This window comes from Sus scrofa, chromosome 3, assembly GCF_000003025.6.
Source record: "Sus scrofa isolate TJ Tabasco breed Duroc chromosome 3, Sscrofa11.1, whole genome shotgun sequence".
NCBI classification, from domain to species: domain Eukaryota; kingdom Metazoa; phylum Chordata; class Mammalia; order Artiodactyla; family Suidae; genus Sus; species Sus scrofa.
In genome coordinates this window covers 76,859,964-76,876,536 of record NC_010445.4, presented here as the reverse complement: position 1 = coordinate 76,876,536, position 16,573 = coordinate 76,859,964, and the positions used below count along the sequence as shown (strand labels likewise).

At 39.6% G+C, this 16,573-nt stretch overlaps 2 protein-coding genes across 4 annotated transcripts in view; one reads left to right on the top strand and one right to left on the bottom strand.

Moving 5' to 3' along the window:
* The window catches only part of CEP68 (centrosomal protein 68), a 63,324-nt gene extending 56,137 nt beyond the window's left edge, over window positions 1–7,187 (top strand). For 2 of the 3 annotated variants that reach the window (XM_021087449.1, XM_021087447.1), the window contains exons 6-7: window positions 2,350–2,522; window positions 3,440–6,944. In XM_021087449.1, coding sequence (XP_020943108.1) covers window positions 2,350–2,522; window positions 3,440–3,463 — 197 coding nt within the window. In that variant the 3' untranslated portion in view covers window positions 3,464–6,944. Of the gene's footprint in view, window positions 1–2,349; window positions 2,523–3,439 lie in introns of all 3 variants that reach the window. The other variant, XM_021087448.1, reaches the window with a different exon arrangement.
* Window positions 8,381–16,573, bottom strand: part of RAB1A (RAB1A, member RAS oncogene family) — a 30,484-nt gene continuing 22,291 nt past the window's right edge. Inside the window, 4 exon segments of the mRNA NM_001031787.1 lie at window positions 8,381–8,578; window positions 8,829–8,960; window positions 10,949–11,044; window positions 15,236–15,331. Of these exon segments, the coding sequence (NP_001026957.1) occupies window positions 8,381–8,578; window positions 8,829–8,960; window positions 10,949–11,044; window positions 15,236–15,331 (522 nt within the window).

Below are 16,573 nucleotides of genomic sequence, written 5' to 3'. Positions count from 1 at the left end.
CTGGCAATGCTGTGAGCTGTGGGGTAGGTCAAAGACATGGCTCAGATCTGGCATTGCCGTGGCTGTGGTGTAGGCTGGCAGCTGCAGCTCCAATTCAACCCCTGGCCTGGGAACCTCCATATGCCTCAGGTGTGGCCCTTAAAAAAAAAAAAAAAAAAAAGTAATAACCTCTCAGTACTTTATCTGTAATAACATCCCACTTTGCCCTTCTCTCCAAAGGTGTCTAGAGTATTTTACTGCCCCAAGAAGAGGTATTTGGGTATTCTGTGGTCTCCAGCCTCATTAAGATTGCCACCCTGCCCCTCCTGATCCTCTGCTTGGAAAAACCAGGAACTTGGCTGTTTTGTGGAAATCACAGGGCCTGTCCAGCTAGGTGCACAGCTGTCCTCTCCAGAGCACACGACCCGCTTTGTCAGTCATTGGAGCCAGTCAGCGGAGCCTGAGCACAAACACTACCCGCGCCCCCACCCCCCTGCTTCTTCACAGCCCGCTTTCTTCCTCAGCCACAGGTAGAACCTTAGGGACAGGAAGTCAAATTAATTGCTTCAAAATGTGCCCATCTCAGTCTCCAGGCAAAGGCTTCCCCATGGCTACCGGGCAGGTGTTTTCACTACATTTTGACCCAGGTTCTTCCATGCATGAGTTGACAGTCCTGTCGCACATTGACCCTTCATTATACTGGCTCAAATGACTAGAACCTACTGACATTAAGCTGAACCAGGCCCCTGTATGCATGTATTCAATTAGAATATATTAAAGTCTCACTCGGAAAAATTTCACCACCATTCCCAGCTTTTATTTGACCCCAGTCAAATGTTCTAACGTTCTAAGTTTCTAAGTTAAAAAAATAAAGCTCCCCTGGGAGTTCCTGTTGTGGTGCAGAGAAAACAGATCCGACTAGCATCCATGAGATTCCATCCCTGGCCTTGCTCAGGGCGGTAAGAATCCAGCGTTGTGGTGAGCTGTGTAGGTCGCAGGCGTGGCCCGGATCCCGTGTGGCTGTGGTTGTGGTGTCGGCTGGCGGCTACAGCTCCAACTTGACCCCTAGGAACCTCCACATGCCGTGGGTGTGGCCCTAAAAAACAGAAGAAAAAAAAATAAAAGGGTCCTCTGAACTCCACTGACTGCACCCGGAGGACTGAGCAAAGGTCTGGCGAAGGCGCAGGGGAGAACCCAGCCATTTGCCTCACGTACAAAGTGAGGGGTGAGCTGCACTATGGTGGCATTCCTCAGCCTGCCCTGCTGCCTCTAAGCTCTCAGGATGGTACTTTGCCCTAAGGTCACTGCACTGTGTGGCTTCCCCAGAGGCTGATCTCAACACGGCCAGCCCATTCTTTCTTCCGCCCATCCGTCAGCACCCTCTGCAGATATGCAGCTTCCCCTTTCCCTTCCGCCACTAGCAGATGTTGCAGCTGTGGCAGGAAACTAGGGAGAGTGTGAACACAGCTGATAAAGGTGCAGGAAGCAAAAGCAGCCTTTATGTTTCACAAAGGAAATAAAAGTTTTTGAGGGAAAAAAAACAAGCCTCCTGTGTGTGATGCACCCTGAACGTAGCCCATCCCTTCCTCAGATGAACACTTGGCCTGTGGGGGACGGAATCTTGGCCTCACTAACCGTTTTGTCCTAGCCTGCTTCCAGGTCATTTTCTTTTGAAGTCCGTTCATTTAGGATTTGCAAAAAACGGTTGATGGGCCTTCCCATATTATATTACCAGACCACTCATACACTTGTGAAAAGACAGTCCCACAGCCTACAGAAGCTGATAGGACCTGATTAGAACCAGGTCCTAATTTTGACATGTTGCTTTGTTTCACTTCAGACTCCTGCCCCACAGGATTTGGGTGTGCACCCTGGGCCTTATCTCTAAAAGTCGGATCATACCAGGCACCAGATAACCATGTCTCTGTGCCTTTTTGTGAAGTATGTCCTTCCAAGTGGAGCCAGTGAACCTCTTTTCTCAGCTTTTTTTTTTTTTGGTCTTTTTTGTCTTTTTGCCATTTCTTGGGCCACTCCCACGGCATATGGAGGTTCCCAGGCTAGGGGTCTAATCGGAGCTGTAGCTGCCAGCCTACGCCAGAGCCACAGCAACGCAGGATCCGAGCCGCGTCTGCAACCTACACCACAGCTCATGGCAATTTTCTCAGCTTTAATCACAATTTACCGTAGATCCTCTAGTGCATTAGTGCCTAGGGAGTCACTGTTGAGGAAAAAAAGAAAAAAAAAAAGCAGACATTTTGAAACTATTGCCATGTTCCTGTGTTGTATAAAGTACTACATCCTCGTATGCTCTTTTAAAAGCATACTTACTGTTGTTTCTTGGGCCTGACTTCTGTAACCCTCGTGTGTTAGTGTTAAAGGACATCCTCGGGAGGATCTCCAGGCAGCCCAGCGAGCTGGAGAGCCACGCGGATCACCTGTACGACACCATCTTAGCCTCCCTGGACAGGCTGGCTGGCTGCACCCTCGTCCCTGACGGCACGCCCATGGCACACAGGAGCGCCAGTGTGAAGGGGATTAGCCTGGTAGGTAGAGCAACCCAAGAGAAGAAAAACTGTCCTCGGACCCCAGTGCTGGATAAGGTACAGAGCTCCTGCTCCAGCAGGTGGTGGATTCCTAGAAGTTTGTTGAGCTAAGAGCTACTGAAACAAATGAAAGGCTAGGAGAAGCCCCTGGACCTGAAAAAGAGAGATTCTGACATGGCCAGGAAGAAGATTGGGGGTCTTCCTGTGGTAACTACAGCTCAGTGTGGTGCTTTCCATCACTCAGCTTCACCCCTGAGCTTGCTGACGACTGGGGTGCTCTGCACTTCAATTTTCTGTGGCAGACCCATTGCCCGCAAGCATGACTGCAGAAGTCATCGATACCTACTTTTTATGTCTGCACACACATGCTTCTCCAGTATAGGCTGCCCCCTTTACGTAGACTCCTCTCACCCAGCTCATTTGGTGTTCCACTGCTGAGTAACTCTTGACAGCACCAGGTGCCCACAGGGATCCAGAGTTGCTGATAACTAACTCCCCGACACCTCTTTTCCCAGAGAAGGCTCACTGGGAGCTTCCCGGTGACCTTCCCACACCACTCCCTTCTGAAGAGGGCTGGGGGAGACATGGAAACACCATGCCTCAGAGACTCAACACTACAGCTTTAAGTGGGCGTTACCATTGCCCAACATGATTCCACAACTGGAGCAGACTTGCTCTGAAGCTTCCTCTCCTCCAGCCAAAACCTGGTGTTTAACTCATAGACTTCCTGGGTGAGAATTCTCTGTAGACAAAAGAAGGTAAAAGATAAAATCCAGGCATGTCAATAGCAGAGAGTCCCTATATTTCCATCAAATCTAAGCAGTAGTCATTTTAATTCTAAAATGAATGCAGGTGACTGCCCTGTCATTTCTTCTGCAGCATTCCACCTGTAACAGATGCTGCTTTTTCTCTTTCAGGCATCTTCTCAGCCAGAGATATAATCTGTCAGCCAAGACTTGGCTAGTGGGAAACTTCCAGAAGTCCTTGTAAGAGCCATTTTACACTGACATCAAGGGGGAAACTTAACTCTGATGTACTAGCTTTAAAATGCCTTTCTCTTCCCTGAAGTAGGGGCTATTGAGCTACTATTTTTATTTAAAATGAATCCTTCCAAATTAAGGTTTTCCTTTGGTGCTTCCCTGCAATAGAGCATGTAGTTTTGCGGTTTTTGATAAAGTAATTCTATAAGGCTTACGGGTCTTTTCTCCCCCTCTGTCCAGTTACAGAGCTCCTAAACTAGTCCACCTGCTGAGATCATTTAAAGAAGGCTGGTATGAGGAAGAAGGTACCAAATACTTGGTATTCTCAGGCAAACGAGAGGACCCAAGAGACTGAAAAAAATGACTGGTGGGCCAGGAACTTGGGTCTTTTCATAAAATGAAGCTTAGGCTTATAAATCCCTCTTTGAAGACTAGAAGAGACTTTAACTCTCCAAATTAATAGAAAGTTCTGAACAAATAGAACCTCTACAAATTACTTTGGACTGTTATGGACTGTTAGGGTACTTTTATCATCTTAAGTGCTCAGGGCTCCATCTGCCTGCCTGCCTAATATCTTAAAGGGAAATGTGATAGGGAACTGCCCTTAAACTTTAGCTGGGCTGTGGACGAGGTATCCACCTAAAAAGGAACCTCAAGGAGGAGGCAGCCCTCTGTTCCTACTCTCCCTTCAAAGAGTAGTCCGAGGTCAGGGGAGGGCATGGGTAGGATCACACACCCTGGTTAACTACAGAAGCTAAGGCTGTTGACAGCGAAGGAAAAAAAGGGAATTCTTTGCTGCTTTGGGAGTTGACAAGTAAGTACCCTGTAGGAAAAAAGAATCTATGGATCAGCTATTTAAAATCAGTTGTATGGATTTTTAAAGCAAAATGATCAGCTATTGCTGGTAACCACAGATTCTACAAAAACAAGAAAGCACTTAAAAAAGTTTATTGGGCCACGAATGAATGTGAGAAGGGGAAAGCACTTTCCCCATATGTTTTTTACTTAGCATTACAGTGGGCTAAAATTTAGAGGAGTTTTTCACATTTAAGTATGTGAGACAATCTTTTTTTCAAATTCCAGATTCTCATTTGAGGAGAATGCTTAAAAAAGGAAGATCTTTTAAATTTATAAACAAGTTACCTCACCCTGGAGAAGGTAACAGTAGAACAGTTATTCTCATAAAGCAGATTTCTGATATCCCCTCAGAACAAAACATATAAAATTATTCTCTGTAAAGGAAGTTTGGGACTTTAGTTTCAGGGGCTGAGCCACATAATCTTAATACCATCTCACTCACCTCTATGTGAACTAAAATGCTATTTATTATTAAATGTGACTTTTCTGCTTTAAAATTTTTCAGAGTTTATGCCAGAAGTAAACTGTTAAGTTATAATATTTAAAGAATAACTATGAAGCAAAACTGTGTAAAATTCAAAAGCACCTATATAAAATGCAGTATTTTAAGTGCCTCTGCTACTCTGGTATGATTTTACCATAATGCCAAAGGGCATGACCAGAACTAAATGGTATATTATGATTCCACCATCTCCACTGTAACCTTGGTTCCATACATAGTGAAATTTAAAAAGGCAAAACAAAACACCTCCCTAGCAAAAAATTGTACGTAAGATAGTCTAAAGAGGGTAGAATTGGTTAAAAAGACACGTCTAATGGTTTCTATTCTTAAATTGTTCTATTTCACCTTCTCTTTAATGTGGCTATAAATTGGTACTTGCCTTTCCAGTATGTTACAGTATAGCCCTTGGGAGTTAAGCCCGTTTATTTACTGACATTTAATAGGCATAACATTTAATAGGCTAGAAAATAAATTTACTAGCTGGCAAAAAAAACTGATTACAACCCTATAGAAACAGACTGGCCAACGGTATTTTATAGCTGTTGAATGCTAAATATGCCATTCTCCTATTCAGCCTAGTAATTATAATGTTATTTTACAGCTACTGATTGCTAAATATGCCATTCTTCTATTCAATCTAATAATGTTTCAACTGACAGAAATTTTCACAGAATATTTTATTTCAGAGTACCCTGGTTCCCAGGAAAGTACAACTTTACCTAGAGATGATCTAAGATATTTTTGTTCACTTCCTTTGAGATAAGGTGTGACTGAAGGTGCCTACTTTAGCTCGTTGTGAATGCCATGAAGAGTATCAACACAACTGTTAATGATATCTTTAGAAGTTTAAAACCTCCCTTGAAACTCAAACTGTCTCCACCTAGGAAGATACTGCCAGGAGCATTCCATAAGCAGGCCTGGCCAAGTTAGATTCACTGTGGTACATATTTAGCCTTAGAACAGCAGTGACTTGTAGTGACATAACGTGTGGTTATGAAATCCCAAGTTTACCTGTAATACAACTTCCTAGTAGTCCCCCCGAATTAGTAGAAATTAACTCCATAGGAAAGTGGCAGTACTGCAGCTGGATTGGCAGTTTGAAAACCTGGGTTCTTGTGGAGCCCCATGTGGTGTCAATACAGGGCCATTTTGAAGCTTAGATGGGAACATAAAGAAGGGCTGATGTAAAATATGCTCCAATGGCAACGTGTATGCTGAAGGAAATTTTGGTCCAGGGTCAAAGAACAGGGATTACTTACTGCTCAGACCAGAATGGCTATCATTCTGCAAGGATTTCCCAGAGATTGTGACTGCTTAGGTTTAGAACACTCCACTTCCGTAAGCTGATTAATTCATGGCAGCCACTTACATTTGAAGTAAGATAAGCAATAATTTCCTCCCCGAGTGAACAGATTATTAATGCCCACAGTAGCTTGAAATGTCTGTACTTGAAAATGGGGGTAGGAATGGGAATATATATAGTTTCAAAACTGCATTTATTGGCAAGTTCATAATAGCAAATAGTGAAGCATGCTGAAGCGTCTTGCAGTAAGCCCTAGTCTCAGTTGCCACTGGGAAAGAACACTAGAATTTTCAAAACTAAGTAAGTCATTATGTGAATATGCTTACATCTTAAATTTATGTTTTTTGATGATTCACCAAGAATAAGCTGACAGTTTATAAAAGGGAAGTGCATCACATTGTTTAACATTTGTATCATCTACTTTAAAAAATAGTTTCCAGATTCTTTCCCCCATTATACTGAATTGATAAGGCAAAAAAAACCCAAACCATTTGAAGCATCAAAGAAAACTTCACCCAAATAACTGTTGGTAACTTGAGGAATTTTTCAGTTGCCTTATGTGAGGATGAATAGATCCAACAAGCACGTCTATAATACAAAGTAAACTGTAATTTTATTGTGAAATTCTCATAGATGGAAAATTAAATTGAATATTTATTCTGTCCATTTCATTTTACAATAATCTTACCACTTATTTTTGTACCATGTATTTCAGTTGCCTGTTTAGTGAAAATAAAGAAACCTGTAATTTTTGGCTTGTTCTTAGTTTAAATTTTATCACTGAATTAAAGACCCCACCATAAAATGTGTTGCCAACAGCCACATCCCAAGCCCCTAAGTAAAGAATGTTTTGGCTGCTACTTGAACCCCAAGGAAACAATCTTTGACTACTTTCACTTTAAAATGCCAGTGTTAGCAAAAGATTTTTGTTCCCACAATAAAAACAAACCTTAGGATCATTACTGTCCTAGTTAACAAAATTTTCACATGTGCAAAATTCGACTGAAATAAATATATTTCTCTCATTCCCACCCAGCATTCATGTTTTCAGCTAATTTTAAGGGATAAAATGTCTAAAATTAGGGCCGATAGTAAATTTCCTGCTATCTACTTCAATGCTTTGACTCTCCTCCAACCTAAGTTACACGATTGTGGAGGATAAAAGAGTTGACATCTAACTTTGAGCTTGGAAGAAAAAAATATTAGCACACAAGTTAGTTTAATAATCTGCCAATCAGGAACAGTGTACTGCTCTCCACCTCAACCACAGAAGAATTAACAAAATGTTGATCATGAAGTATTTCAAATGGTTTAAGAGAAGGATCAGAGATAATAGGCTAGATAGCATACATTCTAAATTTATTTTCATACAATTTAATCTCCCTGAACCACTAAGCTTGGTTAAATCCCTATGCAGCACAGAAGCCTCCCTAGGTCATTTATTGGGTGTATTACCTGAAAAGCATAAATTGGATGCTGCTCTAAGATAGGTCTACAGTGCCCTGGTTGCACACACAAATGGCTGTTTTGAGTATAATGCAAGGCTCTTTCCCTTTAGCCATAAGAAGTAAAACAATACTTATCACCATACAGTTTGATATTACTTCCAATAAGTACAATATTTATTAAACATATCTTCAGTTGTCTTGTTACATAGTGTGCAACAAATTACAATATTCTGCAGCCACAAATTATATGCAGAGTATGAAGAAACTATTAATCAGATAGTGTAATCTTTCCATTTATAACTCTACAAGGAAGAACTAGCAAATCAGATCTTACATATAACATCTCACTAAACTTTATGCATGGAAAGTGACAGACACTGGTTGTGCTGTTTGATACAAAATGGCTGAACTTCATCTTCAGAAGACTAAACCTGACATCTAAACATGCCAATATAAACATCAAAACAAAATATATTCTAACCAACCACGGGAAACAGTCTGGTATCAGGAAAGCAACAAGGATTACACACATTATTTTATAAACCAGCACACAAAGGTTTAAAACAGTTCTGAAAATGAAGTTAGCTGTCTTGAGTCAAGGGAATAAAAAAAAAGTCAGTATTGACCATTTACAATCTCTGACCTTTGTGGAGACGGTAAGAATCTGTTGTAGTGCAGCTACATACAGTACAATTCAGGCAATTTTGTTTTTTCACTTGGGTTCAGATTGCAAATTCATTGCTGTGAGAAAAGGACGGAGGTGAATTTTAGCAGCAACCTCCACCTGACTGCTTGACTGGAGTGCTCTGAATTTTAACATTGGACTTCTCTGCACCGCCAGCTGTTGCTCCAGGACCCATTCGTTTTTTAATCTCAGCTGCCATCGTCATGAAAGACTGTTCTACATTCGTTGCATTCTTAGCACTGGTTTCCAAAAATGGAATTCCAAGGGAATCAGCAAATTCCTAAGAAAATATATAAGGCACAGTTAACACTGAAAAAACCTTTTTACTTAGTGCATCCTATCATCTGAAATGAGGAATGACGAAGGACTAAGTTTACTGAATCCAAAGAGACACGGCACAAATTATCATGTGTTCTAGTGCAGGCATTTTAAAAGCTAAGGTGGTTGTGGCCACTAGATGACTCCACACCCACATATAATTCAGATTCAGAACCTTCTATTTCAGTTTGAAAATCCAACTTTGAACATACCTTTGCTGTTGTGTAGTCTACTACTTTCTTTGTGGTCAAATCACATTTGTTCCCTACCAACAACTTGTTGACGTTTTCACTGGCATAACGATCTATTTCTTGTAGCCACTGTTTAACGTTATTGAAGGACTCCTAAAAAGAAACATTGTAAAGACAATTACTTTGGGACATAAGGGTTCTAATGAAGCAAGTGATAAACAGAAGTATCTAGGCTGACCTAAGAAGAGCCAGTGAGACAATCTAGCTACAAAAAAACCTCTAGTGCTGGGAAAGAAGTGAACTAACATTAAACGATGGTAATACCTGTATGAATTAAGAAATTAAGAGTCTGAAGGCTTGGGGATGAAAATGCCTTATTTACAAGGGAAATACAGCTCAGGCAAATCCAACTGTTTTGGAATATGCAATTTAAATGTACTACAAAACCTGGTATTTGAAATGTGACAAAATTTTGGTTTAGGATAGCCTACGAAGTGTTACTACTAAAGACAGCAAAAGATTTTAAGTGGGTCCAAAGTAAAGATGCTTGTTTTCTCTTCCACAATCATATTTTTGCACCTCCAGCACGTGGAAATCCCCAGGCCAGGGATTTAACCCAGGCCACAGCAGTAACCTAAGCCTCTGCAGTGATGCCAATCCTTAACCCACTATGCCACAAGGTAACTCCTACAGTTACACTTCAGGGGATCTTTTTTTTCTTTTTAGGACTGCACCTGCAACATATGTGGCATATAGAAGTTCCGAGGCTAGGGGCTGATTAGGAGCTGCAGCTGCTGGCCACACCCATGATGGGTCTGAGCCACATGTGTGACCTACAACACAGCTTGCAACAATGCCAGATCCTTAACCCACTGAGCAAGGCCAGGGATAAAACCTGCATCCTCATGGACACTATGTCAGGTTCTTAACCTGCTGAACCACAGTGGGAACTCCAAGGCAGAAGAAAATTTTTTTTTTCCTCTTTTGGCTGCCCCACAGCATATAGGGTCAGAGATCAGATCCCAGCTACAGTTGTAAGCTGCACCTGCAGCAATGCTGGCTCCTTAAGCCCACTGTGCTAGTCCAGGCATCAAACCTGCCAGCCAGGGCTCCCAAGATGCTACTGATTCTGTTGCACCCCAGTGGGAACTTCAGAATTTTCATTTTAAAATACTACATTGTAATGACTTGAGATTTTTTTTTAATTTTGCAACATTTTTTCCTTCATGTTGCTGTCACTCACCCAATACTCCTAAGAATTGAATCTAAAGTCTATAATTCAGGAGTTTCCTTGGTGGCGTAATGGTTAACGAACCCAACTAGGAACCATGAGGTTGCATGTTTGATCCCTGGCCTTGCTCAGTGGGTTAAGGATCTGGTCTTGCCTTGAGCTGTGGTGTAGGTTGCAGACGCGGCTTGGATCCCACGTTGCTGTGGCTCTGGTGTAGGCTGGTGGCTACAGCTTCAATTCGACCCCTAGCCTGGGAACCTCCATATGCCGCGGGAGTGGTCATAGAAAAGGCAAAAAGACAAAAGAATAAATAAATAAAAAATAAAGTCTATAATTCAAAAGAATAATTATGGCCCTTGGACCACATTCTTCACACTATCTCCACATCCCCCTACTTTCTTTCAACAGCTAATCTTTAGATAATCACTGACCTCTTATTAAAACCTTCCTCAAAGCTCATCCTATTTCTGAACCACATACTCCCCAGGCAGAGACCCCTAATATTACTTTTGGCAATTCTGACAGGGCTAATTACCAGGCAAATTACTGTAAATACATAGCACCAAGAACACAGTATAAACCAAGCAACCCCAATTCCCTACAGACTCCTGCCAAAACAATCATTTAATTGATAATATACCTTGGGTCCCTTGAAAGCAAATCTAAAACCCATTACTAAATCTTCCATTTACTAAAGGAAAAGAATAGGAAATTCTGGTTGACCAAATCATTAGATATTCAAATGATGGAGGAGAGAAAAATAACAATAAACTTGTTCATAAGAGTATTGCTTTGAAACATTTTTTTATGTGATTAACAATTAGGGGTGGACATATGCAAAGTAAAATAATCTGATATTTATTTATCAAAATAATAACTATCAGTGTAACAGTTTTCTCCTGGAACTTACCTGATCTGTCACATCATACACAACTATGATGCCATGGGCTCCTCTGTAGTAACTGGAGGTGATTGTTCGAAATCTTTCTTGGCCTGCTGTGTCCCACTGTTACAAAACAATCAAGAAATCCACATTCCATTAACAGTTGGGGAAAAGGACAGGAAGAGGGAGATGGTTTCATTCACATAGTTGTGATTATCAGGATTTGACATGGATGCATTAGCTCTCTGTACTCACACTACTAAATTGCCCAGTAACTGCCAAATACCTGAAGGTCCAGAAAAGAAGGGAATGCCTATAATTTCGCTTGCAATAATGCTACCAATATTGTAATTATAAGCTCTTTGAGGTCAGGAACTATGTCATACTTTTCATATTCTCTACAGCCTTCAGCATCATTTTACAGGCTGACTTGGTATTAGGAAAGCTAGTGTCTAATGCCCCTGTAACACAGTACAACTCTCATGCATTGATGAAAATCACCTGCTAGCATATTTTATCATCATGGAAAGCACTGAAAAAGACCCAATTCAGATTAACTACCAAAACAGCACTTTAACCATCTCAGGAACAATTATCTTAATCTAGGGGAAACAATGTAAGAAAGAGCCCAGATACTTCTAAAAAATTCTTTTTGAGAGCAATTTACCACACCTCAACCATTTAGGCTCAAACACTGGAAACAAATACATTGCTACATTAAGGTTCTGAGTTTAAAGAAACTATTAAAAACATCAGGAAAACTCAATTGTTAGATTTTAAAAAGGGTGACAAGAATTTTGTTTAAACTGCTCCTATACAATGTCCTTTTCTTAAAAAAAAAAAATTGTTTAGAATAGCTTCCTACTCCACTAAAAGATACTGGTAAAAAAATAACATTTTGATTCCTGGGAACATAATAGACTGGTTACTTAATGGTTACTGTTTAAAAAAGAAAAAATGTACTTGAAGCCTAATACAAGTGGAGATTAAGATTTAACAGCCTTTTAGGAGGAAGAAATTATTAAATTTTGGAATATATCTGTGAACTTGACATTGATCCCCACTAACATCCTAAATGGAAAAAAAAAAAAAAAAAAAAAAGTTCCAGAGCACTCAGTGAAATCACTTCCTTTTCTAAGACCCAACCAAGCTTGGGTCTTAGCTGTTAAAAATAAGTTGTACTTTTGGGGAAATTTGAATACAGACCAGATATTAGATAACATTAAAGTATTAGTGTCAGTTTTGTTGGATGTGATAACAGTGGTTATTACATAATAAAATAGAGATGCATAATTACTATTTTTGGGGTAAAACATCTATATTTTCCTTTAACATACTGGGGAGAGGGGGCAAATAATAAGCAAATAAGGTAATATGTTAACAATTGTTCATCAAACAAAAACGAGCCACCACAGTTTCATTACCTTTTACATCGAAAGTACTAGCATAAGAGTCAGAAGACTGTAGATCTACTGTATCAATAAGAAGCCTTAAGTCTTTCAAGATATCCTTGGAGAAGCATGAGGTCTGTAGTTAAGCCAGTGTGACTTCAAAACATCAAAGCTAGGTTCCTGGTTTAATGCTAGGAGGAGTCACCTAACAGTTATCTTCATATAAAAATTCCAGATATCACTCACCTTACTTACATAAGTTTAAGTTTAAATGAACTAATGTTTGTAAAGTGCTTATTAGCAACAATGCCTGACTATACAAACTGCTCCATAAAATACTAATTCCCTTCTCTTCTCCACCTACCAACCTGTTCCACAAAACAGAAAGAAAAGAACTTTCTGAGTAAATGCTTTAACAAAGAATTGTAGCTTACTGAGCAGTGGCATCCAGAGAGTAAAATCCAGAGTAACTGATTTTCCCATGCGGGTCTCTTCTACTAAAACTGGACCTCCTCCTACAGGGCTGTTTCACTCATCCCTGCCCTATCTGAATGCCTGGCATAATGTAATCATTTCCATAAAGCTTCATGAATGAATACACTGTCAAAGAAAGAAGCCTTTCATGGTACGGGACTGGACTCTGTACATGCCCTGCACTGCTGAATACTCTGTAATCACTAACTCTGATAAAGACCCAGATGGCACACTTGAACAGGAAAAGCAGAAAAGAAAATTAAAATATAGATAAACCAAATCATTTTGAAAGACCTAGAGAACTTGGAAGGATAACTCAGGCCTGGCAAGGTGATATGTTAACAGGCTTAAACGTAAAGTCTCGCATTTAAGATTTTTAAAACCTCAGTCACAAAATATAAGACAAAACCAAAAACCCACCAAAACCCTTAAGATCCAAACTTAAGGTTTTTGGTGGGTTTTTGAGATAGCAAATGCAATAAACTCTGATTTTCGTTTTATGTTCCTGAATGGGTCAAAGATGAGAAAATGTAATGAGTCCCTGAAGTCCAAGAGAAAATAAGGAAATATTTACCCCATGTAGTCTACACTGGCTGGACTATATCTTGTATTTGATTTTAGGAATCATATTTTAATAAAAGGCACTTGTAAAATGCAAGTGTTACTCAAATTGTGAAAGGTTCTGAGAACATGCTCCAAAAGGAACCACTGACTTCAGAAGTAGAAAGTTGTGATAAGATTAATGTAAATGTCAGGCTGCCAAAAGAAAAGGAATTAATTTAATCTCATTAAGGCAGCTGCAAAAGGCAGAGAAATAAGAAACAGAAGTTAAAGAAAACTGGCTTTGGCTCAGTGTAAAGAATTAACAATTAGAGGTTATTTATAAATAACTGACTGCTTTGAAAAATGGTGAGCTTCCCAGAAATGTTAAAAAAAAAAAAAAGGCACCAGATAGAGAAAGGAAATTCTTCCTTGAAGATGAAAGAAGACTAAGTGACCTGTAAGATCCCTTCCTAGCCACAGCAAAGTCACACTATATTATAAATGTTTAACAAAAACATATTCAAATCGTATGGAGGCCAATGATCACACAATCATTTCACATGAACAGTTAGAGGCTTGAGTGCATCTTTCTGAAATATTTTTTATGGTGCCAAGCTGGCACTCTACATACAACGGGAAAAATCAATATAGAAAATAATCTCTACTGGTTCCAAGTATTTCAAGCCATCTCTGATAACTACATCCCTGCAAATCCTAATTTCGGGTATTAAAGGTGTTCACTTGTAACAAAATCCATAATTCTTTTGTAGGGTTCCTTTCTTTTCCTTATCAGAGTCACGAAAGAAAGGGAGCAAATAAAAAAATAATAACCCATCAAATATCCACTTTATCTGGGTATGACATATCATCAGTAACATCTGTATACTGCCCAAAAGTTTAAAAAGGACTTTCACATACATTACCATATACACATACACAGCACTATAGATTTGGTTCTCACAACTACCTTATTAGTGAACCAGGTATCATCACACTCATTTTAGAAAACTGAGGCTCAGGAAAAGGGTTGAAGTAAGGTTTAACTATGACTAACCAATAAATGGAATGAAGACCACAGATCCAAGTTTTCTAACTCCAAATTCAGAACTTCCAGTTCAGGATGATATCAATTACATGAAGAGAAAAGTCACTTGTTTTCTATGTTACCTCATAGTAATAACCAACTCTGAAAGATACTCAGAGATTAATTTTTTTCAAGACCACAGATATGTCCACACTGGTAGTAGCCAGACCCACGATAAGGTTCTACTACAACTCTCTATTTAATTGAGGGTTGGGGATGTAAGGATGGATAAGGGGTTGAGGATGGCATAGGGACACAAAATACTGAAAACAGAGAGCTATGGGTCACATGGTTCTGCTAGTAGTTGTAGGCAAGTTGTTAAATCTCTCAGCATCCATCTTCTGAGCTGTAAAAAGCAAAGTTCCCTTCTAACAAAATTCTCTTTCTACAGAGTTGGAACATACTATCTAAGACTCTTCAACTAAACCACATATGGAGAACCTTTCCTAGGTTTCTTGAAAAGTTCCACAGTATTAAGCACAATAAAAGACATTAAAGAAATTGTTCACTATGCTTTTGCTATAAGACAAGGTAAACTTCAACTTAGACCTCTGGGATCCTGCTGATAAAAGCACAAGAAAAAGAACTAGGACCAAATTTGACTTCAAACGTGTATTTCTCTGTTTTATGAATAGAAAATTCCATTCATAGAAGGTAAACCTAAGTGAAATCATTTTTAATCTAAATTCTTAACCTACCACTCTATCATAGATGAATGATTCTGAAGATACTCTAATTTTGTTAACATTAAAAAAATGGCAAATATATTCTAAGTTTACCAAAATAATTTCCAAAAATATTTCTAGTTCAAAAATTACTTACTATTTGAAGTTTGATTGTTTTCCCATCTAACTCTATAGTTCTTATTTTGAAATCCACACCAATTGTGCTGATATAGCTTTCTGTATATGTATCATCCTGAAGAGAAAGAAAATTAATAATTAAAATGAATGTTCAATAGAGTAAATAAGGAAATATATTGTATACTTTTATCTACAAAGCTGATAAAGTTTATAAGGCAAACATTTTGAGAACAGCCATTTTATCCTGCTCCAGCACTCAGTTCATGTTCTGAAGAAAAGTGCTATTTAACAATGGTTTCTTCTTAAGATTTTTTTCAATAGCTATTCTTTACTTTTTCCAAACATTTCTTGGTAAATTCTTTACATACTTATACATATAGAAAAAGGTTTTATATTTTCAATGATTATGAATAATTTATCCAATTTTTTTTTTTTCTTTTTTTCTGTAGGGCTGCACCTGTGGCATACGGAAGTTCCTAGGTTAGGGGTCAAATCCGAGCTGCAGCTAGCTGCCTGCCTATGCCACAGCCACAGCAACACCAGACCCTTAACCTACTGAGCAAGGCCAGGGATTGAACCCACATCCTCACAGACACTATGTTGGATTCTTAACCCACTGAGCCACAATGGGAGCTCCAATTTTTCCAACTGCAAATCAGCAGAACACTTATTCCTCCAGCGCATCCAATTTATTCACCACAAAGTTATGATCATGTCACTCTCCCAAATTTTTTTAAGAAAAATCAATTTCATTTCTTGGTTATGACTTTTCAAGATTGAAATACAATCCACAAAACATAAAATTCACCCTTTCAAAATGTCAAAGTCCATGGAGTTCCCGTCTTGGCTCAGCGGAAACGAATCCAGCTGGGAACCATGAGGTTGCAGGTTTGATCCCTGGCCTTGCTCAGTAGGTTAAGGATCCAGCACTGCCGTAGGTCACAGATGTGGCTCGGATCTGGCACTACTGTGGCTGTGGTGTAGGCCAGCAGCAGCAGCTCCAATTTGATCCCTAGCCTGGGTACCTCCATATGGCATGGGTGTGGCCCTAAAAAAAAAGCTAAAATTAAAAAAAAAAAAAACTTTTTGGAGTTCCGGTCGTGGTGCAGCGGAAACAAATCCAACTAGGAACCATGAGGTTGCGGGTTCGATCCCTGACCTCTCTCAGTGGGTTAAGGATCTGAGTTGCCATAAGCTGTGGTGTAGTCCAGAAGCTGTAGCTCCGATTCAACCCCTAGCCTGGGAACCTCCATATGCTGTGGGTGCGGCCCTAAAAAGCAAAATAAAATGTACAGGTCCATTTTTTAGTATATTCAGATGGTTCTGCAACCATCACCACTATTTAATTCCAAAACAT